The following is a 27,867-nucleotide window of genomic DNA, read 5'->3' as shown; positions in this document are numbered from 1 at the left end:
TTTGAACACATGGACATTATTTTCATCGACATGGTTGGCTTAATTATAACTGAATTTAATACAAACAAAAATGTCTGGCAGCCATGAGTTCAGGTGAAAGTCTGCTCGATTCAAATCTGTACAAACATGAACACAGTCAAACACACAAACACACAAAGATGGAGGTGAAGCTGCTGTTTCTGACTGTTGTTCTACTCTCCTCACCGATCCTCACACTATGTGATCCGCTGTGAGTATCAAACACTGATTTTATTAACAGTTTATTAATTTATGTGTGTTGGTCGGGGAAACTAGCTTAGTATGCTATACATTTAGAGGTTCAGTGTCATAAATGTCTATTTTGTATAGCAGTGGTTTTGTATGTTGGTTTCAGACACCAACAGCAAAGTTTAATTTCCAGAATTTTGTCACATGCTTTATTAGAATATATATATATATATATATATATATATATATATATATATATATATATATATATATATATATATATATATATATATATATTCTGTAACAGCTCTGTGCTATGCTGTTGTGATGTGTTGTCATCAGAGCTGGGTAGTAACTGATTAACATAATTTTTGGAATCTGATTATGTAATCCTGATTAAGTAAATTGATTCAATTACATTTTAAAATATTCATAATCAGACTGCAGTTACTTTTATATTGATAACGTATTGTTCACAAAATATCAATAAATGATTATTTTCCATATTTTAAGATTTCCTTTCTAAAATATCCCACCGCTTGTATACACTCAGGGAGTCTTCCAGTTTTGCAGACTTTCAAACAAAATTATCATTGTCTGTTGACTATTGTCATTAGTCAGGTGACTGTAATTCCTCAGAAAACAGAGAGGCCACTCAGAATTTGACCACTGGGCTTACAAAAATCATTACATTTTTAGTTTTCTCAGCATTTCAAAATTGCATCAACTTTTGATGAATAGAAATTCATTTTTATTTGAATTATCATTCAGTGGGTTATTCAACCATGTTTTACGTCTAATGTGTCAAACGCATTCAAATGTGGAAATTCAATTTTTTTCTTATTTATATGTAATGCATGGATTCCCAAACTTTTACTGTCAGCTGAACCTCTTTCACCTTATATATTTAGCGGCTATTTAGCGGCTATTTAGCGGAAGTACCCCTGGTATTTGTGGACGTATTTTTATCTCTTTTGCTGACGTTGCTGACGTTGAAAAGACATCCATTGAGGAGCCAACATGAAAGTTTGTATGATGTCTTTTTTTGACGTCTTCTGTACTTCCGATTTAGACATTCACAGAACCTCCTTACAAGGTTAAAAACTAGTTAAAAAGTGGTCAACATGAAATTTGACAGTATTTTACCATAAATTCTACCATGGAAATTAACTCCACTCCCACTGCTTCAAACAGTTCGAGTTTAAAAGCTAGCATTCCTACGATGTTAGTACTATGAACTTATTTCATTTGAGTCCACTGAGAAGGAATATTTCTTAATATAAAACTGCAAACATTTAATGTGTAGTAATCAGAGGTGGGACTTTCAAGTCACAAGCAAGTCTTCAAGTCATATCCAAGTCCTCAAAGGGTTAAAGTTAAAGAGATAATTAAGTGACTAATTAAATGATGATTGTACATTAGTGATGAACTTCTGCTGTTAACAATCAACATCACTGAAGTAAAGAGAAACACAAGAACTACAACTGAATTTAGCCACAGCCTTCAACTGAAAAAAAAAAAAAACACTATGCCACCATAATTGTGGTCAGGGTTTGCTTTAAGTAGTCTCTTGACCCTTTTATTAATTCAAAGCAATTTGATTCAAAACAATTTCATTATTGTTTTCGCAGCAAACATGTATGCCTTGCTGAATCAAACCTTGTAGTGACAGATGATCTTATGCTTTTTCTGCTTATAACTCATGATGACTGAACATCATGAGATAGTCTTCTTTGGATTGTTGACTGACACTCAGCTTTTACCAGAGTTGGGACTTTCAAGTCACAAGCAAGTCTTCAAGTCATATCCCTCAAAGTCCTCAAAGGGTTAAAGTTAATGAGATAATTAAGTGACTAATTAAATGATGATTGTGCATTAATGATGAACAGCTGCTGTTATTGAGAATTACAGAGGATCAGATGTTGATGTTTTATTGGTTAAAGTGATGCAACCATAATGGAGATCAGTGTTTGCTTTAGTGGGGCTCTTGACCCTTGACTGTCATGTTAGATCTCTTTATGTAGCTTTGCATGAGGTGCTGTAAAGCGGAGAGAAGAAATTAATCTGCATGTGATAGGTGGTCAGATTACATTCAAATTAACATTAACTCTATTTTAGTTAAGCATAATTAACCCAGTAAAACTACACTATGGAATTTTTTTTTTTTTTAAGTAAGTTAACTTTAAATCTTTTAAGTGCATACACAATTTGGAATAACTGTACTCTGTAGACACACACAGACATCAAGAACCAGCATATGACTCTCAACAGTGGTGCCAATCAACAAAATGTTGCATGCTGGGTAAAACCTTAGTAAAAACTCCCGTCATGCACTGCACTATGAAAAATTGTCACCAATGTTGAGGATCGAGTGATAAGTGTGTTTGTCTAAAAACTTGAACTGATTGTCTCCTTTTGTGTCTTTCAACATTGAAGCATTGTGATTTTTTTTTTTTTTTTTACTTCCGTTCAGTAATAGCTGAGTGTCAGTCTACTATCCAAAGATAAACACCATTTCATGATGTTCGGTCATCATGAGTTATAAGCAGAGAAAGCATAAGATCATCTGTCATTACAAGGTTTGACTCAGCAACGCATAGGCTACAAGTTTGTTGCAAAAACAATATTGCAATTGTTTTGAATCAAATTGGTTTGAATTACTAAAAGGGTCAAGAGACTACCTAAAGCAAACCCTGATCACAATTATGGTGGCATTTTTCTTTTCCTTTTTTTTCAGTTGAAGGCTGTGGCTAAATTCAGTTGTAGTTCTTGTGTTTCTCTTTACTTCAGTGATGTTGATTGTTAACAGCAGAAGTTCATCACTAATGTACAGTCATCATTTAATTAGTCACTTAATTATCTCTTTAGCTTTAACTCTTTGAGGACTTGAATATGACTTGCTTGTGACTTGAAAGTCCCACCTCTTATAGACAGAGCCGTAGATCGCTGACAAGCTACGCCATATCGCGTTCATTATCGAAGGCGATTCATCTGCGATAATGAACGGATATGGCGTGGCTTGTCAGCGATCTACGGCTCTGTCTATTAAATGCCACTCCAATTATAAGCAGATGATGGAGATTTTAGCAGTGATCATGGAAGCAGCTTTACTGATTAGATGCGCATGATCATATTGTTAGATATATCGCCCAGCCCTAAATTCTATACACACTACTGAGTGTTTGAGTAACACTGAATCAGTGAAGTTAATGAGATAATAATGTGATTAATTGATGATTGAGCATGAGTGATGAACACCTGCTATTAACAAACATAATTACTTAAGGAAAGAGAAACACAAGAACTACAACTGACTTGAGCCACTGCCTTAGATGAAATCAACTGAAATAAAAGAATTCATCAAATCTCTCAAGATCTGATTAAACGACTACTAAAACAGCTTCACCAGATTCACATTACTAACCAGACTGACTTTATTTCTGTCAGATGTCTACAGAAGAACTTATGGAGAGTTAAATAGGTTTAGGTGTTTTTTTCACTACCATGATGGAGATCAGTGTTTACTTTAGTTGGGCTCTTGAACGTGACTTTTCAACAACTAAGGTTTTTTTTTTTTTACATTCTGTAACAATGCAACTTTGGAACTTGTTATAGCAAAAAAATAAAGTAAAAAAAAATCTGGTATTGTTGTTTATAGATTGACAAGAACAATCTCTGTTATTTTAACATTAATACTAAAGCAAAATAAGAAACACAGAGTTATGAAAGACTGTTAAGAAAATTTCATTCATAAAAAAAGGCCTTTGATGAAATTTAGACAGAAACATCAAGAATCAGCGTATGAATCACAACAATGGTGACAATCCAGAAAATAATTAACAGATCAGTTCTGAACATCACAAAACATGCTTCTAAAACTTAAGACAAAAGCAAAATTATAAGCACATAAGAATTCAAGAAAATAAGTGAACCATTCAGCGCCATAATTTATTCATGCCGCAATGCATGCTGGGCGTCATGGATGAGTTTTATCCTGTGCTGGTACCCAGCATGCATTGCATCATGAACCTTTGATTATCACCATTGTTGAGATTCATATGCTGATTGTTGATGTCTTTCTTTGAGTGTTGCGGACACTGCTGCCCTAAATATTTAAAACTCAATCTGTCATTAAATCCATATGTTCTGGTTATCACATACAGTTCAATTTTATAAAATTGAAGAAACCAAACAATTGTGTAATTCTCTCATATATTTCAAGATCAAATTAATATTTGATTACTATAGCAATGCTTTAAGTCAGTCTAAGAGATCATGCCTGACAAAAGCAACCATAATCACTTGACCATCAAAATTAATATTGCTGTTATAGATGTACCATTAAGATACAAATATAGCAATGATACAAAAATTAAAGTACAAACGTCAAGGAGCAGTAGCCCAACTAAAGCAAACACTGATCTCCACAATTTTGAGGCTAAACGAAACAGAAACATTATCATCTAAATCTCTGTAATTCTCAATAAGATCTTTTGATCCCTGATCTGACAGAAATAAAGTCAGTCTGGTTAGTAATGAGTGAAGTTGGTAATTTCATCTAAAACTGTGGCTGAAGTCAGTTGTAGTTCTTGAGTTTGTCTTGTATCTCTTTTCTTCATTGATTCTACTCGTTAACTGAAGTTGTTGATCAGTGTCTGAATTCACTCATTAGTGTTCATTCTCTCTGTCAGGTGGAATATATTAGTAAACTCATGTAGAAAATAGTGAATGAGGGTGTAGGGTGTGATTTGAAACACAGACGCTGATGTTGACTTTGAACGTTGTTAATTTGTGATATATAGCAGTTTCAAACTGTTTAAAGCAGTGCAGTAAAGTTAATTTCCATGGTAGAATTTACAGGTAAAATACTGTAAAAAATAAGAGCAGTAAAAATAATGGTTGAAAGCTGTAAGTTAACAGTACTTTTACTGGCACCCAGTTATTTAATGGCACAATATTTTACAGTGAGTACCAACCTCTTAAATGGAAAATATCCTGTTTCCTGGTAATTTACAGGGATAACCCGTATACTGATGTTCCCAGAATTATCTGCATTGAATTTCACATTTTGCTTGAATTTCATGTTTTATTTTTAAAATATGTTTTTTGTTAGCTGTAATGTTCATTAGGGTTGTATGTTCCATATAATGTTCAATTAATGTTTATTGCATATTACAGTTTCATGAGTCTCACCATGATGGTGTTTAGTGATTTTGTGAATGAAACTGTGCACCTTCTGTGTATTTTATTTAAAAGCTGCTTGTGATGGGCATTGTTTCATCATATGACTTTCTCATCACCAACTGCTTTTAGTGGTTACCAGAGTATTACAAAGGTACAAAACAGATTTCAGTATTTCAATAAGTAGGTATATTAATACTGTGTCCGTTAAATTATGGGATTAAACTGGAAATTAAAGGTAATACCTGAAAATGGTTTTACAGTATTTTTTACAATATAATTCTGGCAACTACAGCTGCCGGTTTTTTACCTTATTCTTTACGGATTCTTTTTTACAGTGTACGTGGCACTGTGACCAACCTAACATTTTACAAGTTTAATGTGGCAATGTGGTCGCTCACTTTTTTTCATGATCAGTTTTAATCGTGTAACTGTTAATAGATTTGAACAAAGAAATAAAATCTTACTACACACAGGCCCTATTTATTGCAAATACAAAAATAAGACGAGTAAAGAAAACACGGTACTTAAAATAATCACCCTTCACTTCAATATATGAACACAGAAAACTGCTGTTAACAGGTTAATGTAACTTTTTCCATTCTATGACTAGTAAAATAATGGCAACTTACTCTGATGAACGACTATGTGGCTCTGCTCAGAATAGCTGCAAGTGCTGCATCTTCTTCTTGTTTGAAAGGTGTCAGGGTTAAGGCACAATACCGCCACCTGGGAGCTCAGCAATGAACAATACTGTAGTATTTACACGTGGGGTTATTGTGAGAAAACTGTTCATTTTAACTATTGCAGTTATTTCTAATACCGGTATCATCACACACTTAACACAATATCGATAATTGTTGCTTTGAATATCAAGGTTATCATCAATAGCGATATATCGCGAAACCCCTATGATGTATATTGTTTGGTGTAACATTCTAAGATATCCTCTACATTCCCTGCATTAATTTTCAAAAATAAACCTACGATGCGTACCGGCGTCCAGAACATTCTTTTTCAATATTTATGGCTATTTGATTTGACCTCCTCAGGTTTGTTCTGTCTGCTCCTAATCTGCTGAGGGTGGGTTCCTCAGAGAACGTGTTTGTGGAGGCTCAGGATTACTCTGGAGGAGACCTGAACGTGAGGATCACAGTAAAGAATCACCCGAAGAAGAACCTGGAGATACTGTCTAAATCAGTGACACTGACTGCAGCCAACAATTTCCAGATCCTTACAGATATAAAGGTGATGCCATTTTAATATACTTTGTCCTTATGTAAGCATATGTGTGTGATTCTTCAGAGGGCAACCTTCATGTTGTGGAATCTGCAATGTTATGCACAATTCAATAGTTTTTATGTGTATCGTATATATTGTATTGTTTACTGTTGTTCAGATTCCAAGTGATAGGCAATATTTCTCTGACGATCCTCTGGAGAAGCAGTATGTGTATCTACAAGCTCAGTTTCCATCCATCTCTCTGGAGAAAGTGGTCATGCTCTCATTCCAGTCTGGATATATAATTGTCCAAACAGACAAACCCATCTACACACCAGCTACCACAGGTTTGGAGCTTCAACATCAGATAACTCTTTTGAATGTCATGATGAAAAGCACAAAATAAAATTATTCCATTAACTATCATTTATCCTTTCTGCAGTTCAGTACAGGATCTTCTCACTGACGTCTGGCCTGAAACCATTTGAACATGCTGGAGTATCAGTAGAAATCATGGTACTCTAAAGAATGCACTTAAACATTCCTTAAAATACATATTTGAATACATATATTTAAAAAGCATGAATAACAAATGAGTATATTTATATTTAAGGATCCTCAAGGTATCACAACTATGAGAGAAACCATATTTCCACAGCAAGGGATTAGATCAGGAAAATATGCCGTACCTCAGCCTGCCAGGTGCGTTCATGCTGAAAACTGAGACCTGATGTAACTAGACACAAGTTAATTGACTGAATTATCACTCGATTTGTCTGTAGAGTAGGACAATCATTTGCAACTGTTTTGACCTGATTAATGCGTTTGTATTTGTAGTCCTGGGATCTGGAAGGTGGTCACGAGATTCACAAACACACCACAAAAGAATTACACTGCTGACTTTGAAGTCAAAGAATATGGTACTGGATGAGCCTTCTATTTATTATATTTTTTGTTGTATATGACAAATACTGCAGTTGTGCCAAAAATCTAAGCCAATTCTGAAAATACATATCTTTTACAGGGTTTTTGTTTTTATTAATGTAATATCAACACACACAGCAAAATCCCCAGTGTTAATTTAACACTCTTGAGCGTGGACTCATATAAACACTAAAGCAGTGTTAAAAGTAACACTGAAGCAGAGTTGAAGTTAATGAGATAATTAAGAAGTTAATTGAGTTATGATTGACCATTATTGAAGACACCTGATGTTAACAAGCAGAATCACCAAACGAGAAAATCACAATTTGTGTATCACCATTATAGTGGTCAATGTTTGATTTAGTTGGGATCTTGACCCTTCAGTTATTATCTGTAGATTTTATGTGGCCGTGGTGACTGAATTATATCATACAGACAGACCACAGCAAAGGCAATCATGTGTGCCATTGATTGTGGTTTGAGCTATTTGTAATAGAGTGACCTGAATGCCTGAGTTTAGGTTTCTTTACTGCATACATAAATTAAGTGAAAAAGAAAAGGAAGCAACTCAGCATTTCTGACATAACATGACATGTTTTTAATAGTTAGTTCTACATAAAAAATAAATCTTTTGTTTAGACACACAGACATCAGGAATCAGCGTGAGCATCACAACAACGGTGACCATCAAAAAAGCATGTTGTAGCCAATAAAAACTCATCCATGGCTCCCATCATGCATTGCGGCATGAATAAATTATGAGCTGAACTGTATTTTTAACTTTTTATTCTAACTATTTTTTATTTTTGCTGTTTTTATGTTCATTTTGTATCTAGTTTTGTGATGTTCAGAGTTGGTCTGTTTAACTGAATATGTTGTTTGTCACCGTTGTTGAGATTCATACGTTGATTATTGTTATCTGTGTGTGCCTAAAATAAAAATTCTTTAATAAAAAAAAATCAGAATCACTTGAAAGAGATACCTACAAAATGTATAGAAAACACAGATTTTTTTCATTGTGGAATCAAAGCTGTGACAATCAATAATGGAAGTTTTACTTTGAGAAAACACTGTAAATGAGTTCAGTGAATCATGCCAAACAACGATTACATTAAAACATAATCATCAACAAGCGATGATTTTTGCTCTTGGTTTGACAAACAAACTTTAAAAGTAAAAAGTTACAAGCCAAGATCCCAGCTAAAGCAAACACTGACCACTATAATGGTGACACACAAATTGTGATTTTCTCGTTTGGTGAGTCTGCTTGTTAACATCAGGTGTCTTCAATAATGCTTAATCATAACTCAATTAACTTCTTAATTATCTCATTAACTTCAACTCTGCTTCAGTGTTACTTTTAACACTGCTTCAGTGTTTATATGAGTCCACACTCAGAGTGTTAAATTAACACTGGGGATTTTGCTGTGCATCAACAAATTTTTCATAATGCGTGTTTGTTTTTATAGTGCTTCCCACCTATGAAGTCACATTATCACTCAGTCAATCATTCTTCTGTGTAAAAGATGCTAGTCTGACAGTCAGCATTGAAGCAAGGTAAGACAATTATGTTTTGCCACTTTATTATTATGTCCAAGTCTCGATATCCTTTTAATTTCATATTCTCTCACATTTGAAGCTATGTACATTCCAAAGCACCTCTCTGCTAGCTAACTTTTTTTTGTTATTATCTTTTTAAGATACCTTCATAAAAACAATGTGAACGGACATGCATTTGTGGTGTTCGGTGTGATGGAAGATGAGAGGAAAACTAGTATTCCTTCTTCTCTTCAAAGAGTTCAGGTGAACTTCATAACAAGCACAAACTGACAAGCTGATGTGTTAGTAAGTGATTCAGACTTATACTGGCATTTGCATTAACCACAGATTTCAGACGGAGAAGGTAACGCCAAGCTAACAAAGGAAATGATACTTCAGACCTTCCCAGACATCAACCAACTGGTTGGACAATCAATTTACATTTCAGTCAGTGTTTTATCAGATACTGGTAAGAGATTGCACACCAGAATGCAAGAGTCTACTGCTACTGCTATTATTTAAGGTTTTACACTATGTCATAAAATGCAGCACATAGTGTGAGGTGCTAAAAATACGCCCATCATAAAATTATTTTATTCTGTATTGACACAATTCTAGTATTTGTTTTTGTGTGTGTGTGTGTGTGTGTATGTGTATTTCAGGAAGTGAAATGGTGGAAGCTCAAAGAAGAGGCATTCAGATTGTGATATCACCATACACCATCCACTTCAGAAAAACACCACACTTCTTCAAACCTGGAATGCCCTTTGATGTCTCCGTATGAATCTTTTCTGTTCTTGCAAAAAAATAATAAGCAGTCTGTATTCATAATATAATTGATGAAAATACACTAATTGACTTGCCATTTATGTAAAGGGGTCAATTGATGTACACTTTATTTTCCAATTGTCTTTTGCCACACCAAGAACCCTATCATACCCCCGGCGAAATGCAGCGCCACACACAGCACAAGTGATTTAATTTAACGCAGTTGTTAATTTCACGTCCTGCACCAAGTTTTTTAAATAGCAAATGCATTTGCGCCCATTTACGAAATTAAATAGACTGCGCCTTAAATTTTAATGCTATCCCACAATGATATGGGGTGGCTGTAAAATAATGCTTCTACAGTGTAGTTACAGTAATATTACAGGACTGTTCATCAATTTCTCATCATGCATTTACAATAAAAACATGAATACATTGCATTGTTGTAAAATTTATTATACAAATTACATCAATTGCTTACAGTGCCTATTACTTGTACTTCTGACTTTCTGGTGGCGATCGTCCGCTTTCAACTCTAAATATGATCTATCCATCATGATTTTAATGCACCACTAAATGGCATTTGTAAACAGTTAATAGGATCTAGCCAAACTTAGCTGATGTAATGAAATGTATAATTGTATTCTGTTTTCATATAGGTTTATATAACAGACCCTGACCAGATGCCTGCTGAAAACATTGAAGTGGAGGTAAATCCAGGAGCGGTCAGAGGTCGAACGAGAGCTAATGGGATTGCGAAGCTTACTGTCAATTCTTATGAAGGATCTTCAACATTGGAGATCACTGTAAGTTGATGTGTCTCAGGATTACTGATGAAAAAAACAACCTAAGAATTCCTGCCTGTCATATGTGGTTTAAGCTTATCTAGCTGGTCTCTTAGCCTGGTCAAACTGCTCGACTGCTTTAATCCAATTTGTAATTTTTTTTTATTTTAATTTTTTTTTGTAAAAATTGTTTTGCTTTTTTTTGTTGCTTTTTTCAGCATATAATAGCATCAAATAAAGAATCATAATCTGTTCACTTCCAGGTAAAAACCAAACAACCAAAATTAGATGACGACCAGCAGGCAGTGAGGAAGATGACGGCTCAGGCCTATAAAACCAAAGGCGGCTCTAACAACTACCTCCACATTGGCATTGATGCTGCAGAGCTTCAGATCGGTGATCAAATGAAAGTCAATCTGAACCTGGGAAGAAGTCCAGGAGTCAGAGACCAAGATTTCACCTACATGGTGAGTGACAACCCCTTTTTGGCCCAGTTGATTCCATCTAGCATTATTCTGTCAGCAATGCCACATGCAAGCAATGCTTTTGATCACAATAAATTACAAACAGTGTTGTTGTTGTTGTTGTTGTTTTTATAGACACCCTGTGTTTTTCTAAACTACTGCTACTAGATTCAAGATCTTCATTTGTCAAATACACAGTTATTTAGAGAATGTATAACAAGCAGTGAAATGTAAATATGTTCCACTCCATATACTGTGCAATAATTTATGACGTATACAACAATAGTCAAGTCAAGTCACCTTTATTTATATAGCGCTTTAAACAAAATACATTGCGTCAAAACAACTGAACAACATTCATTAGGAAAGCAGTGTCTCAATAATGCAAAATGACAGCCAAAGGCAGTTCATCATTGAATTCAGTGATGTCATCTCTGTTAAGTTAAATAGTGCATTTATTTGCAATCAAGTCAATGATATCGCTGTAGATGAAGTGACCCCAACTAAGCAAGCCAGAGGCGACAGCGGCAAGGAACCGAAACTCCATCGGTGACAGAATGGAGAAAAAAACCTTGGGAGAAACCAGGCTCAGTTGGGGGGGCAGTTCTCCTCTGACCAGACGAAACCAGTAGTTCAATTCCAGGCTGCAGCAAAGTCAGATTGTGCAGAAGAATCATCTGTTTCCTGTGGTCTTGTCCTGGTGGTCCTCTGAGACAAGGTCTTTACAGGGGATCTGTATCTGGGGCTCTAGTTGTCCTGGTCTCTGTCTTTCAGGGCAGTAGAGGTCCTTTCTAGGTGCTGATCCACCATCTGGTCTGGATACGTACTGGATCCAGGTGACTGCAGTGACCCTCTGGTCTGGACACCGACTGGATCTGGTGGCTATGGTGACCTCAGAATAAAAGAGAAACAGACTAATATTAGCATAGATGCCATTCTTCTAATGATGTAGCAAGTACATCGGGTGTTATGGGAAGTGTTCCCTGTTCTGGTTCACCTAATTAATGCAGCCTAAAAATCCTTTAACGGATTTGGATATTAAAAGAATATTAGTATGTTATGGGTAAGCCAGCATATAACAACAATATAAATGGAGATAACAAGCCTAGGAAGTACAGGATAGGATAGGCTTACAGGATACAAGTAGAGGATAGGTTTAAACACAATAAATATTAAGATGAACAGGTATGTGCAAAAAGAAGAATGTGCAATAATACAGGTGGTTACATAGCAGTAACAAATCAGAAAGTGCTGTGTGAAGTACAGTATAGACCAAAAGTTTGGACACACCTTCTCATTCAAAGAGTTTTCTTTATTTTCATGGCAATGAAAATTGCAGATTCACACTTAAGGCATCAAAACTATGAATTAACACATGTGGAATTATATACATAACAAAAAAGTGTGAAGCAACTGAAAATATGTCATATTGTAGGTTCTTCAAAGTAGCCACCTTTTGCTTTGATTACTGCTTTGCACACTCTTGGCTTTCTCTTGATGAGCTTCAAGAGGTATCACCTCAAATGGTCTTCCAACAGTCTTGAAGGAGTTCCCCGAGAGATGTTTAGCACTTGTTGGCCCTTTTTCCTTCTGTCTGCGGTCCAGCTCACCCCTAAACCATCTGGATTGGGTTCAGGTCCAGTGACTGTGGAGGCCAGGTCATCTGGCGCAGCACCCCATCACTCTCCTTCTTGGTCAAATATCCCTTGATGCCTTCAGTGTGACTCTACAACTTTCATAGTTCCTCAGCTGTCGCAGATGATACAGTCTTTGCTTGGCCTTCTTTCACTCCAGCCTGAATGTGTGCAGTCCAAGTCAGGTCCTCAGAGATGTTCACTCCAAGGTACTTGAATCTATTAACCCTCTTCACAGGGGTCTCAATGATCATGACAGGGATGTAGGTCGCTCCTCTCTCTTCCTGGATTCTACAATCAGCTCTTTGGTTTTGCTCACATTCAAAGAGAGACAGTTGTCCTGGCACCAAGATGTCAATTTCTCTACCTCTACTACTGTAATTTTGCACTGTGTCTAAAAAAATAAAGTACTGATGTCAAGGCAGAATGTTTTCCTTTTTTTTCTCCCATTTTCAGATCTTGAGCAAAGGTCACATTGTTCAAGCAGACAGGTTTAAGAGACAAGGACAATCTCTAGTGACTCTGTCTCTGCCTGTAACCAAAGACATGGTTCCGTCCTTCCGCTTCGTGGCTTATTACCATGTGGGCTCGTCTGAGGTGGTGTCTGATTCAGTCTGGGTCGATGTGAAGGACACATGCATGGGAACGGTGGGTATATCATGTAATATAATTAATATTTTAGATTTTAAGAATTAAAACGTTGCTTTAAAAATTTCATACATCAGAAGTCCCTCATATTATTTCTTGTGTTTCACAGCTGAAGGTTCAGGTGAAGGAGCCTCGACCGATCTATGAGCCAGGAGAAAGCTTCAGTTTGCAGATAACTGGAGATCCTGGAGCTAAAGTTGGTCTGGTGGCGGTGGATAAAGCTGTGCACGGACTGAACCAGTACAGACTCACTCAGACAAAGGTGAAGGATGTTCACCAGCACCTCGACAACTTGCGAATGGCTTATAAATGGTCTCTTGTTGCTCTAGATCTGGGACGTCATAGAGAAGCATGACATCGGCTGTACAGCAGGAGGTGGGAGGGACAGTATGGGGGTTTTCACTGATGCAGGTCTGATGTTTGAGTCCAGCACTGCAGGAGGAACCAACACCAGAACAAGTATGTTTGTATTTATTTATGTTTTTGGAATATATATTTCCCTGCATGTCACCTCAGAGTAAAAAAATAATAGGTAATCGTGCAGTCTGAATATTTATATTTTTGAGTCTTCAGCATATAATTGTAATCTTCTTGAACTCAAAGTATCCTACTTTTTTATACATCCTGTAGTGCCTGAGTGTATTGTACCTTTAAAGAGAAGAAGAAGAGCGAGTCTTCAGCGGGTCACAACTATATTGGGTGAGGAATTTCTTTTTTTATTTGACAGACAGTGAAAATGATTTGGAGAGAAAGGATAATCGAATGGCTCCAGGGCTCATTCTTCTGCTGTTCTTCTCTGCCTGTCCTCATTGTTCTACACCATGGCTGGGCAACTTCGGTCCTGGAGAGCCACTGTCCTGCAGAGTTTAGATCCAACCCTAATCAAACACACCTGACTGTAACTTTTTAGTGATCTTGAAGACATTGATTAGCTGGTTCATGTGTGTTTGATGAAGGTTGGAGCTAAACTCTGCAGGACATTGGCCCTCCAGGACCGAAGTTGTCCAGCCCTGTTCTACACTAACATTATTTTCTCAGCTGGTCAGTACTCTGGTGATCTGAGGAAGTGCTGTGTGGATGGTATGAGGGATAATAAACTCGGCTACACGTGTGAACGTCGAGCCATGTACATTGTAGACGGACACAACTGTGTCCAGGCCTTCCTGCACTGCTGCCATGATGTGGAGGCTCATAGTATGGAGGCTGGAGAGGAGGAGATGATTCTGGCTCGCAGTATGTGTCATGTCATTCAGCTGGTTTTCAAACAAACGATTTCTGTCATATTTTTTATCATGCTAGCAAACCATTTTTCTTGTCAACACAATGCATGTACAATGGCGATACGATTGGAGATTTTTGTATTATTATTATTATTATTATTATTTTCTGATGAAGAAAGAGGAAAAAAAAAAAAAAAAAAAAAAAAAAAGCTTAATCTTTTTTTAAGTATGTTAAAAAAAAAATGCTTAAATGTATTTGCCCAGAAGAACTTTATGTGACAGTGAAATGAATGCAGTGAATATCAGTTCAATGCATGCAGTCACTATTGAGATTATTAATTTTTTTGTATTATCTATTTTTAAATATCTCACTTTTAATTGTTTTATTAAATACAAAATGAAAAATGTAATTAAATGTAACCTAGTTGCTTCTGGGCAAAATAAACACGATAACATAAACAAAATGACCATTTTATGCACAGAAATTGAATCTGTAATTTATTTTTTATTTATTTTCTTAATGTATAAAATAAAGATTTGTCAAGGATTGTTGACGGATGAGTAAATAAACAAGATTCACATCCATATGAATCTCTTAATTGAAATTTCAGTGGAATATTTGTAAACATAATAAAGAGGAAGAAAAAAAAACGGAACAAATGATAGAGTAGTTTGAGCTAATTGCAAACAGATCAGGTGAACTTATTTTTTCTGAACTTTTTTCTTAACTAGTTTTTCACAGCATTTTTTCGGTTACCCCAATAGGTGAGGATGATGACTATTATGAGAGTTTTGATGAAATCACGTCACGTACACAGTTCCCTGAGAGCTGGCTTTGGGCAGAGGAGATTCTGCCGGTCTGCCCAGAAAAAAACAAGTTATGGTGAGTATGAGAAAATCATTATAGATAGAGCCAAGTCTGAGTGATTTCAAACTTTTTCAATCTTCCATAGCTGTATTAATGCTTTTCCGTTCCCTCATGTCTTAGTGGAACAACGTCGATCATAAGAGACAGAATCTACCTGAAAGAATCAATCACTACCTGGCAAATCTTTGCTGTCAGTCTGTCGAAAACACACGGTATTCATGTTTGGAAAAAGTACACTTATATTGTGCACCTTTTCACCCTGTTACCTTCCGCATTATGCTAAAGTCTTTCTCCAAAGGCATATGTGTGGCGGATCCATATGAGATGATCGTTTATAAGAGGTTCTTCCTTGACCTGAAGGTGCCATACTCAGCTATTCGCAATGAACAACTACAAATCAGGGCCATCCTGCACAACTACACCAAGAAGAAAATTAGGGTAAGCAATCACAGTAATTTTTCCCCAATAAACACCAGTACAGCAAGCACTTTGGCGGATGATCCAGATGCAAAATTTTCCAAAATGTGAGTTTTTTTTATTTGCAAATGCCTGTTTGTCTCTCCTTCAGGCACGGCTGGAGTTCATGGAAACCGAACATATTTGTAGCTCTGCCAGTAAAAAGGGCATGTACCAGACTGAAGTGGAGGTTGAGTCCATGTCCTCCAGGTCCATCCCACATGTAATTATTCCTCTGGAGTTGGGCAATCACTGGATTGAGGTGAAGGCAGCAGCGTATGACTCTGTCTACAGTGATGGAGTGAAAAAGATTCTGAAGGTGGTGGTGAGTGTAAAGTTCCCTTCAGCCCATTGATGAAATAACAGAACTGATTGTATTAGTTGAAATAAATATATTATTGACATTAATAAAGAGCAAACCTCTACTTAACCTCTACTTAATAAACCAAAAATTAAGATAGGCCAAAAAGTCCCATCAAAAAGAAAAGCGAATCAAAAAGCAATCTGAATACACTTTTCGAAGTCCTTGAAAATGGACTGCTGGGTGTGACCTGCCTCATTTTGTGGATAATATATATGTAATTATCAATGAAGATTCGGGAGGAGCGCGTCAGATATTTAGCCTAATCATCACAGGTGGACCACAATCAAGTAATCAATCCCACAGTATAAATATCGCTGACTTACCTCTATCCATTGACGGTTTATCAGCATCCCTCCTCCACCCCATCTCCTCACTTCAAGTTCACTTTTCAATATACGGGGAGGGGGGGGTACTCTAGGTTCGGGCAATTCCCGAGCTCGGAGCCCTTCCCCGGACAGTACGCCAAATACGCATACCATACCTCAGCTAATTATATGTAAGAGTGAACTAGTGAAATATATATATTACTGCTGTCAATCGATAAAAAAAAATTAACTAATTAATCGCACAATTTTTTAAAATTAATCGCGATTAATCGCAATTAAAAGACTGAAACTTTTTGGATATGTAAATGTAAAATTTAATAAATTAATGTAAACTCAAGACAAAGAAACTATTTAAATTCAAAATATGATTGTTTATTGGAATTTTTGTTTAACTTGTAACACAGATTTTCTCATGCAAACAACATACCTGCAATAAACCATCAATATCCTCCAAATTAACTGTTGGCTTGAAAGCCATATTTATTACAGAAATAAAAACACAGGAAATGTAAGTACCATTTGAATTTCAAAATAATCAATGCCAATAAAAAACAAAAATGATTTCCATGTTGAATTCTAAGTGGACTGCAAAAAAATTCCAAAGTATAGTCATTGCCAGTGCTTTAAGTGGGCCAGTACGCACAGGTACTCAGTACCGCCACTTCCAAATATAGCTCTTGAGCTTACCGCCACCTCTCCGTGCGCCCAGAACGTGCTTGTAGCGTACCGGTACGCTCATTTGGACATCTGTTTTAATAGAGGTTTTAATCTTTTACCTGCACTGCCGATTTTCAGAGCGCCCTTCACAATGCAAGCTTCCTAATTCATCCCACCCAGAGCAGAAACTACATTACCCATTCACCCTTAAGTTACACAAGTGAATAGCGCATGTGTCGCTTTTCCCACTGTTAAGTGTCAACAACTCAACGTGGCCTGAGAAGGTGTGTGAAACTCGTTGTGAGTTATACTAAAGCAAAATCTTGAGTATTTATTGTCTGATAAACATTAAAAACTGTCTGCGGAGGTTGAGTCGTCCTGCAGCCCCCCGCTGGCTGCTCATTGGCTGCTGCATCTTTTTTCTAAGTTCTAAAAAAATACCGTAGACGGCAAGGCACAAATTTAGATATTCATTTATCTAATTAATCTATAGCCTATGCACAAAGACAATATGATATTTTTGTCCCCTTTTTGTTTTAAAGCTTGATGAAGAGAGAGAGCGCAAGTTGCTGCAGCTGAGGAGGACAGTGATGCACGCGTACAGGAGTGATTGACAGTTCGCGGCACTGTGTACAAAAAATACTCCGCTACACAATTATTTTGTTATTTTCGTTTAAGCTTATTAACGTTAGCGTTACAGAAAGGTCTGATTTATGCATTGTTACAGTCATTGTTTTTTTGTTTTTTTAAACAATGACATTTGAGTTCATGATTTTAATGTTGCTGTTTCTTGTGGCAGACTAAATGAAGAGTAATGTTTCTTGTGGCAGACTGAAGAGTAATCCGGCAGAGTTTTATACTGAAACTTTCCGTCTAAAAGTCCTTCCTTGGTCTTATCCATATTTATTTGCACGTTGAATACTCATAGGCCACAACTGGAAATAAAAAAAAAACTGCAACCCCGTTAATTGCGCTATTTTTTTTTTTAACGCGTTAAATATTTCAAATTAATCGAATGCGTTAACGCGCCAATTTTGACAGCACTAATATATATATATATATATATATATATATATACTTTTCATTAACTATCATAACAGAAGCTGCATTTCATTATATAACTGATATCTGCTAATCAAATCTATGTTTCAGTCTGAGGGTGTACTCACTAAGGTACAGGAGGCAAATGTTGAACTCAATCCTGCTAAAATAGGTAAGAGTTCTAAATAATAAGAGTTTCTCCTACAGAATATCCAAAAACAATAGATACAAACCAAAACAACCTGAGCCTGTGTGACAGGTGGCGTACAAGAAGTGTCTGTCAGGAGTAGCAAACCAGACACTCAGGTTCCTAATACACCTGCTAACACATACATCACAGTGACCAGTAAGGAGAAATCAATATGCTCATTTATTCTGCCTGTCCATCCGATTGTCCAGTCCTGACTGCAGTCTGTTACTCAAGGTCAGGAGTTCAGTAAGTTGATCGAGCAGGCCATCAGTGGACACATAATGGGGCGGTTTATTCTTCAGCCTCGAGGTAATGGAGAGGAGAACATGATCAGTCTGACTCTTCCTCTCATTGCCACTCATTATCTGGACAGCACCAATCAGTGGGAGACAGTTGGTATGGATCGACGTAATGATGCCATCAACCATATCAACACAGGTCAGCAGATCCCTCAGAAACACAGTATTCTTTTTACGATGGAAAGAACGCAATGAAGTCATACGGTTTACTGTTTTGTTTTTGTTAAGGTTATCAGCGACAGCTAACTTTCCGGAAACCAGATGGGTCCTTTGCTGCCATGATGAACATGCATAGCAGCACATGGTGAAAAACATTTCTAAGGAGATGTGGTCACTTTAGCTAACTTTTGTGAGCAAAAAAAGGTAGAAGGCATTTTATTTTAACAAAAATGAAAACGATGCAGTAAGGGGATAGACCTAAGGCCCGTCCCAGCTATTGCCGAGATAACACTGCACGATTTTAGCCACGATTTTCACTCGCCATTAAGTTTTTCCAACAAAGTGCCCAAAGTTTGAGGCCAGTCGGAACTCGTTCACATGAGTGACAATCACATAGTCTGAATTAACAACGACGCAATCTGAGAGAATTGCCAACGCCCGTGAAATATTTGGCAAGCAAGATATCTGGACCAGGCTGTAAGCGATTCAAAATCCTGCTGTGTGAAATGAGTTCTGACTGAAAATATATATTGGCAATGATTTACAGCCAATGAGAATTTTCTAAAAAGTACTATTTGTAAAAGAAGAGCAAAGTCCACACTACTGCTATAACAATAATGATAAAGAGGAACAATATTGGTGGAATCCCTTTCACAATTTTTTTTTCCAGCTAATAAACAAGTAAAACATTGACAGCCAATTAGAATCCACTTTAAACAGCTTGAGCATTTAAAGGCCAAAAGACATAACTGCATAAGTGATTCTTTTTTCGACTTTTTATTTGTATTATTATTATTTACGTTTTTGGTATAATATCTTTCACTTTGATGTTATAAGCTGCACTGCAATATACAGCTGGATAAAACAAAACCAAAAAACTGTTTGAAAAAAAACGTCTTCATTTCAGCCTGCAAAGCAACAAAATGATGGTGATTCTTTTCTATACCCACTGTATGAGGCACAGCTCAAACAGAAGTCACTTTCAAATCAAGTTTTCTATTTGTTAATGTGGTTAATTTGTGTGAGCAGCTTGGATGTAGTTGACCCAGCAGGCACAGGATGTAGACTCAAAAAACGGGGAAATGCATGGTAGTACACGCATTACCAGCTTCACTTATTACTAACCAGATTGACTTTATTTCTGTCAGACATCCACAGAAGTTCTTTTTGAGAATTAACAGAGGTTTAGTTGATGTTTTATTTGAAAATATTTGATCACCATTATTGTGATCAGTGTTTGCTTTAGTTGGATAGTTTGACTCTTGGCTTAGTAAGTTTGTGGTTCCTGTAATAGTGTTTACAAAAACTCATAATTTGTTATTAAAAGGAATATAAACAAAGATAAGAGGATATAGATTTCATCATCATGAAGAAAAATGATTGCCACAAAAGACATAAGTGTTAAGAGCCGAACTTAATGAAACTGTTATGGTGTTTAACTGTTATGTTGTTATGGAAATTAAACATATTAGAGTTAAACCCCTCTTAATTTTCAATAAGAGCTTTTGTAGACGTCTGACAGAAATAAAGTCAGTCTGGTTAGTAATAAGTGAAATTGTTAATGCTGTTTGTGGAGTTGTTTAATCCTCCTCTGATCTTAAAATATTTAATGTGCTGCCATGCATTTCACCTTTTGTTGCAGTGTGGTGCTTATTCCAACCAAAATTCAAAGTCTGTCTGATGTCGGAGTTTGACGTCTAACAAAGTTGGGTTTGGACGTCAACCCAACTTTCATTTTCAATCAAAATATGACATTGGAGTTAGTTGGAGTCCAACGTCTTCCTAACATCACATTGATGTACTGTACCTGCTGGGCATTGTCAAATCTCACTGTGAAAATAATTCGCCCTCGCGCACGCCTGGATTTTGCCAGCGAAAGTACACCTAATGTGACCGTGCCTTGAGGAAGATTACTACTGTATTTATCTGCTCAATTGTAGCTACATAGTGCTTCTTACACTTACCTTTCTTTTCCCGTCCCATCTGTCCATAAAAGGCTGACAGCGTATGTGGCTAAAGTGTTCGTGATGGCCAGTGATCTGATTGTCACAGAGAATCATGTGATCTGTAGCGCCCTCACGTGGCTGGCCACTAAAAAACAACTGCCAGATGGCACATTTAAAGAAGATTGGCCTGTTATACACCAGGAGATGCTTGTAAGCCATGTTTGGATAGATTATTTTAATTTCACATGATGTTTTGTTTAAATTTTTATTATTGATAACAATGTTTTAATATCAGTCAATAAACCTCTACAGTCACCTTCAAAAATAAATTCTGAATTTAAATAGAGCTATGTATTTATTTGTTTTTAAACAGCCATACTACCTCGAATGTTAACTTAGTTCATAATTAGTAACTTTTAGTTCTTCTACTTATAGTGAATTATATCTTACAAAAAATAATTTCTTATTAATTCAGAAGTTATTCTGTCAAATATGTTTCAGAAAAGTATATACATTTGTAAAATTCTGAAAAATGTGTTATAGTTATCTCTGTTCATGATAATGCAGTGCAATGACAAATGAAAAATGCAAAATGGGTTGGACATTTTAACTCACAAATTACTGTATCATTCAGTTTTGGTATCAAATTATTTCCACCACAGAATGCTGAGAATACATTACTTGATGTTGTGGTGGAAATGTTTCAGAAAACATGACAGAATTCTTCTGTGATTTTCCTATGTCCACTGCTGAACCATATTTGACAAATTAAATATTAAAATATTAAAGTAGCTTGTGAAGAAACAAGTTGAAGAAACAATCAACCATTTACAATAATTTATTTCAATTAATGACAAATTAAAATAATTGCGAGAAACTATTGAAGAAGATATTAAAGTCAATAAACTGTTAAAGAAATCCCACAGTAGAGTTTCACTAACATTTGTTATTCAGTTTGGGATCTTTTTCATATATTTGTCTCATTTATTTATGTGAATTCCAGGGTAATGTACTTGGGAAAGATGCTGATGCCTCTCTAACTGCATTCGTCCTGATTGCCATGCAAGAGGGGAACAAGATCTGTGATGAATCTGTAAGTGTGATTCCTGGAAAAAGCTCTACGATACGCCATCTTCATCTCGAGCACGTCTCACTAAGTCTCTCTCTCTATAATAGAATCTTCAGAGCAGTATGAAAAAAGCTGTTGATTACCTGCTGCTGAGAGTTCACAGTCTGACCAGCACTTATGCTGCCGCTATGACTTCTTATGCTTTGGCCAATGTAGGAAAACTCAATAAACACATCTTGAGGAGTCATTCAATCCAGAACGAAGGTCAGTAACATTACAGTCAGCTCAACTATAACAATATTATCGTTAATGGTTAAAGCCAAACATAAAGTGTTCCTGTGGCTTCAAGTGGTAGAGCTTTGCATTACCAGCGCAAGGTTGTAGGTTAAATTCCCAGGGAACACATGTTAGAAAAAAACTGTTAGCCCAAATGCACTGTGAGTTGCTTTGGATAAAAGCGTCTGCTAAATGCATGGCATGAAATGATGTCATATAAAGTAAAAATGAAGAAATTCAAATGCATGTAAAAAAATACAGTAGTGACATCAAAACAATAATATCCCTGTACCCACATCATCTTTTTCTTTATACAGTGGGCACGTTCTGGAGGGTTCCTGGAGCACATCATCACTCTCTAGAGGCCTCAGGTTATGCGCTTCTTGCTCTGGTGAAGGCCAAGGATTTCCAGAGCGCCGGAGCGGTGGTGCGCTGGCTGAGAGCACAGAGAACAACATACGGAGGCCATGGTAGCACACAGGTGAAGATCACTAACACTTCAATAACTCTGGAAATGAATCACCCTCCTGACTACTATAATTTAGTGATAAACAAATCAATATTGTCTGTTCTTCCTAGGCAAGCATCATCGTTTTCCAGGCCGTGGCTGAATATCGCATGGAAGCGAAGAAGCAGGACATGAATCTGAACGTTGAACTCTCCGTGGAGGGCAGACAAACTCACAACAAATGGACTTTCACTAGTTCCAACAAGCATGTGACACGTTCAGACAAGGTGAAGGAGCAAATGAGCACATGTTTATGTTATTTATTCTGCATCTCACATCATGTCAATTATAATTAATTAATAGTCAAATGTTTCACTTCAGGTCAAACTGACACAGAAATTCAATGTCACTGCTCATGGCAACGGACTGGCCACTCTCTCAGTGAGGATTCACGAACACTCACCAGTGTTATAAATATAATTTCAAATACATTTGTAATTAAAACGAGTAAATGTAAATCAATCTTATTCTATCTGGATGTCCTCTCAGGTGTTTTCTCTGTATTATGCTCTGCCCGAAGAGAGAGAAAATGACTGTAATGTGTATGATCTCAGTGTGCGGATGAAGAAAGAGCGTGACGGTAGGATCCATCTTTTCACGTGTGCATGCACTAACCTCACAAGTTTGGGGTTAGTAAGATTTGTTTTTTTAAAGAAATTAATAATTCTATTCATCAAGGATGCATTAAATTGAACACAAGTCACTGTGAAAACATTTGTAATGCACATCAACACATTCTTTTGAACTTTCTTCAAAGAATCCTAAAAATGCAGCAGTTTCCACAAAAAATATAAGGTGTGAAGAATTTCACTATATTACTATTACTAATATTTATATTTTTTTTTTCAGAAACATTGCAAATCCTAGTGACCCCAAACGTTTTCTTTAGTCAATGAATTTGTCCATAAGGACCTCAGTAATTAGCAATTAATAACATTGTTATATCTTTCTGCATGCAGTGTCACATCCAGGCGCCACTGAAAGTTACCTGTTCACGATTGAAACATAGTGGGTGTAACACTCATTTCAGTTTCATTCATCCAAATGTTCAGCTAAATGTGAGAACATATTGATGATGTATTATATACTGCTGCATCATATATGTTGTTTTTATCCATCTGCACAGTTTCAAGAGCTCGGAGAGAGATGCTTCCATGACTGTTGTGGATGTCGGTCTGTTGACAGGGTTTAAAGTGGATGAAAATGATCTTTCAAAGGTAAAAATGCTCAGTGATTGTAAAAAGCTGATAGAATACACAACACCTGAAACTGAAAGTAACATTCTCGTTTTTGACGTGCATCCTTTTGGATGTCATTTTCATGATCTTATTTATTTCCATCAGTTATCTAAAGGGAAAGAAAAGTACATTGAGAGATTTGAGATGAACACAGAGCTTTCTGATCGGGGATCGCTAATCATTTTCTTGAATAAGGTAAACTGGCTCACTATTTAGTGCACCATTCATGTAGCTGCAAATATCATATGTTTGTACAGCAAACCTTTAAGTAACTCATAAGACCAAACAAACAAGCATTACTTGAAATAACTATCTAAATAAATGCATAGTCATGGTTAAATGTGCATGGACTGTACATGTATCATATCATTAATAACATAACAATGTGACACCAACACACTTTGAACTGAATTTTAAATCAATGCACACATAATTTTGTAATTTCATTCATACATTTTATTTAATGAGATTTTCTAAGAACTTGTTCAGTAACTGGTAGAAAATGTACAGCACCACTGAATGAAAGTATGAGAATGATTATAGTGTAATTATCATTATTGTGTTTAATTTCTCTTTAAACTGTTCAAAAAACTATTTGTATTAAAAAAATTGTATTCTGTAATTATAAAAGCAATTTTTTCCAGTGTGTCTTCATAACTGATTGAGTTTCTCAAAGAGCAATTTGAACTTTGAACTCAATTACGTAACTTATAATGTCCAATGTAAATTCATAGTAATTGTGCATGTGTCTCATTAGGTTTCTCATAAAGAGAGGGAAAGGATCGCCTTCAGAATGCACAAGATCAATGAAGTGGGAATGCTGCAGCCCGCCGGAGTCACTGTGTACGAGTACAACGCTCCAGGTGTGTGATAGACAAGAAAACAGGATGATTTAACAGCATGCCATGAGAATCTTGTGCTTAATGCATGTTCTGTAAAGCTGCTTTGAAACAGTGTGTATTGTGAAAAGCGCAATACAAATAAATTTTGAATTGACCTGACCTTAATCTGCAGAAATGTGTAATTCCTCAGATGATCGATGTGTGAAGTTCTACCATCCTCATAAGAAAGACGGCGCGCTGAACAGACTCTGCCATGAGGACCTGTGCCAGTGTGCTGAAGGTGCGTACAGATATTAAGTGAATACAAACTAAGGCTTTTAAGCAAAAGTGAAGTCAAGCAAGTTTGTGTGACTTGTGTGCTTCTGTATTTGCAGAGAACTGCAGTCTCCAAAAGAAGCATGACATCAAGGAGTCTCAGCGTGCTTATAAGGCCTGTGCGCATGGAGTGGAGTACGGTAAACACACCGTTGTCTGTTTGCTTGTGTAAATACGTGTGCGTGTACTTAGTGCTGTGGTTTATACGCTGCAACTTCTTTTTAGTTTATAAGACCAGAGTGGTGGGAATGGTGCTTTCACTGCAAGCAGATATCTACAACATGACAATTGAACAAGTGCTGAAAGAAGGTAAGATGCAAAAGTTGGAAATATTCAGCAGTCACTGATGGTTTGCGTGAATACACAGATGTTAAAAAGTAAGATTCTTGAAAAGAGTCTTCTGCTCACTAAGGCTAAAATACAGTAAAAGCAGTAATAATGTGAAATATTTCAATTTAAGATAACTCTTTTATTATTCTATTTGAATATTATGTTAAAATGTAAATTATTTATTATTTCAAAGCTGAATTTTCAACATAATTACTCCAGCCTTCAGTGTCACATGATCCTTCAGAAATTAGTATAATATGCTGCTTTGCTGCTCAAGGAAACGTTTTTGATTATACAGTTGTTCTGTTATATATATATATATATTTATTTATTATTATTATTATTATTATTATTATTATTATTTTTTTTTTTTTTTTTTTTTTATTAGATACAATTATTAGAAATTATTAGATACAAGTTTGGGGATTCTTTGCTGAAAGGGAATATGAGGAATGAATAAGCATGAATTTGAAGTTGTAAAGTAACTAATGCTTCTTCTGCATGGTTTTCAGGCACTGAAGCAGATGTGGAAGGAAAGACCAGGTCTTTCTTGGCTCATCCTTATTGTAGAGAGTTTCTGGACTTCCAAGAAGGCAAAACCTACCTGATCATGGGCCAAACCACATCACTTCCGAGGATTGGTGGAAGGTAGGAGCTGTATGAACCTAATGAGGATGATTTCACACTTACATACAAGTGCGATTCCAGTCCACTCCAAACCACTATACATTCTAGGAAGTTGAGACCTAGTGATTAGAGAGTATGAGTCCTAACCCCTAAGGTTGTGGGTTTGAGTCTCGGGCCGGCAACACCACGACTGAAATGCCCTTGAGCAAGGCACTGAACCCAAAATGCTTATAAATCATACAGAATTTCTATTATTTTTTTTATTTTTTTTGAGAAAGTAAAAATGAAGTCAAAATTTCCTGTGAGGGTTAGTGTTAGGTGTAGGGTTGGTGTAGGGCCATAGAATATACAGTTTCTAAAGTATAAAAACCATAACACCTATGGGATGTCCCCACTTTTCACAAAAACACCCCTATGTGTATGTGTGTGTGTGTGTGTGTTCACTGCTGTGTGTGTGCATGATGGATGGGTTAAATGCAGAGCACAAATTCTGAGTATGGGTCACCATACTTGGCTGTATGTCACGTCACTTTCATGTCATCCCTGAGCTTTCACCTCAGCTTGTGAGCTTTGAACTCACTCTCTCTCTTTTTCTCTCTCTCTCTCTCTCTCTCTCTTGCTCACACACACACACACACACACAAAGTATGAGTGATCTTCATGTGTTTTGTGGGTTTTTCTAGGCTAAGGTACAGCCTGGGTGAGGATACCTGGATTGAATACTGGCCCACACAAGAGGAGGCCCAAACCCAAAAATACAGAGACAAGCACATTGGCATCACAGCACTCGCTGACCAGCTCTACAACACTGGATGCACAACTTAATGATCCTGCTGTGATTCCCCATGGAGTCTGTAATTCAATCCAAAAACTTTGGAAATTGTATTTCGTTTTCTGGTAACACTTGTGTCAACCCTAAATTATAGTTCACTATCACAGTTTTTTTTTTTTTACAGTGAACGTTTTATCAAAGTAGGTTTATTATTTAGTGAAGTCTTGGCTACAAAATTAAAATTGCAAAATTATGAAATTTGTAGTTGATAACAATCTGGATTGCACATATGTTACATTACATCTAACTATGTGAGTGTGATTATTGTATAGAGAGAGAGAGAGAATAGAAAATTTAATTAAATTAAATAATGAAAAAGTCCAAATGTATTTAAATTTAAATGTTTGTGTGACCATCAACCATCATTGGATAACCATGCATGTACAAAAATGCTGTTAAATTAAATCTTAAACTAACTTTACCTCACTATTGCAGTCAGTTTGCAGGCATTTCTAGATTAAACGGCACGGATCTGTGTAATTTGATGTGTTTTTAAGACAAAAACCTTCCGAAGACGTAACAATGCATGGTTAAATGACTGATTGAGTGATAATTCAAATACTAATAAAAATATGTCCATTTTCTGTGCAATCATTGCTATTTAAGTATTAGTAGTGTGTGTAATTACACAAAACTGGAAGACTGTCCAAATGTAAGTGGGTCTATTTAGAAATGAAAATTAAAAAGAAAAAGAATTAGCCTGAATTAATTATGAATAATTTACTGCTTTTGTGTGAATGAAACAAACTCAGATGTAATTGTTTAATCCATATAAATAGCATTTTAAAACATAATACAGTCTAATTAGCCTACAAGTACTTAAGTTTATGGAATCTTACTATGTATCCGGATTTCATGTAATCACTTACTGCACTGAAAATGCTACTGAACATTTCTAATGTTACTGATCTGGAAATAAAAAGGTTAATTTAA

General features: G+C 36.2%; 1 protein-coding gene across 2 annotated transcripts; it reads left to right on the top strand.

The window, feature by feature from the left end:
* Positions 1-97: 97 nt before the first annotated feature.
* On the top strand, positions 98-27,867 carry c3a.6 (complement C3a, tandem duplicate 6). 2 transcript variants are annotated; one of them, XM_052603406.1, is made up of 41 exons: positions 98-229; positions 6,441-6,636; positions 6,788-6,956; positions 7,052-7,125; positions 7,223-7,311; positions 7,447-7,529; positions 9,003-9,090; positions 9,234-9,336; positions 9,421-9,541; positions 9,735-9,850; positions 10,500-10,646; positions 10,889-11,092; positions 13,180-13,371; positions 13,481-13,633; positions 13,701-13,830; positions 14,002-14,070; positions 14,410-14,604; positions 15,357-15,474; positions 15,580-15,671; positions 15,758-15,897; positions 16,028-16,240; positions 18,415-18,475; positions 18,563-18,649; positions 18,728-18,931; positions 19,021-19,096; positions 20,948-21,107; positions 21,901-21,990; positions 22,074-22,230; positions 22,560-22,723; positions 22,822-22,977; positions 23,072-23,131; positions 23,240-23,330; positions 23,710-23,758; positions 23,877-23,967; positions 24,094-24,183; positions 24,746-24,851; positions 25,021-25,110; positions 25,205-25,285; positions 25,371-25,454; positions 25,988-26,123; positions 26,786-27,867. In XM_052603406.1, the coding sequence occupies exons 1-41, from the start codon at positions 159-161 to the stop codon at positions 26,925-26,927; spliced, it is 4,938 nt and encodes a 1,645-aa protein (XP_052459366.1). In that variant the 5' UTR covers positions 98-158; the 3' UTR covers positions 26,928-27,867. The 2 variants fall into 2 exon arrangements, with proteins under 2 accessions (XP_052459366.1, XP_052459365.1); XM_052603405.1 differs by having other exon boundaries at positions 25,003-25,110.

This window comes from Carassius gibelio, chromosome A1 (genome assembly GCF_023724105.1).
Source record: "Carassius gibelio isolate Cgi1373 ecotype wild population from Czech Republic chromosome A1, carGib1.2-hapl.c, whole genome shotgun sequence".
Lineage (NCBI taxonomy): Eukaryota > Metazoa > Chordata > Actinopteri > Cypriniformes > Cyprinidae > Carassius > Carassius gibelio.
This window is presented reverse-complemented; position numbering and strand designations above follow the sequence as displayed.

What these genes read in the sequence shown, in the direction of transcription:
- c3a.6 (XM_052603405.1), top strand. Translation starts at nt 159, where the DNA reads ATGGAGGTGAAGCTGCTGTTTCTGACTGTTGTTCTACTCTCCTCACCG. An exon ending in CTCACACTATGTGATCCGCT is followed by an intron (nt 230 to 6,440) that starts GTGAGTATCAAA and finishes TGACCTCCTCAG; the next exon opens with GTTTGTTCTGTCTGCTCCTA. An exon ending in ACGGACTGGCCACTCTCTCA is followed by an intron (nt 23,132 to 23,239) that starts GTGAGGATTCAC and finishes ATGTCCTCTCAG; the next exon opens with GTGTTTTCTCTGTATTATGC.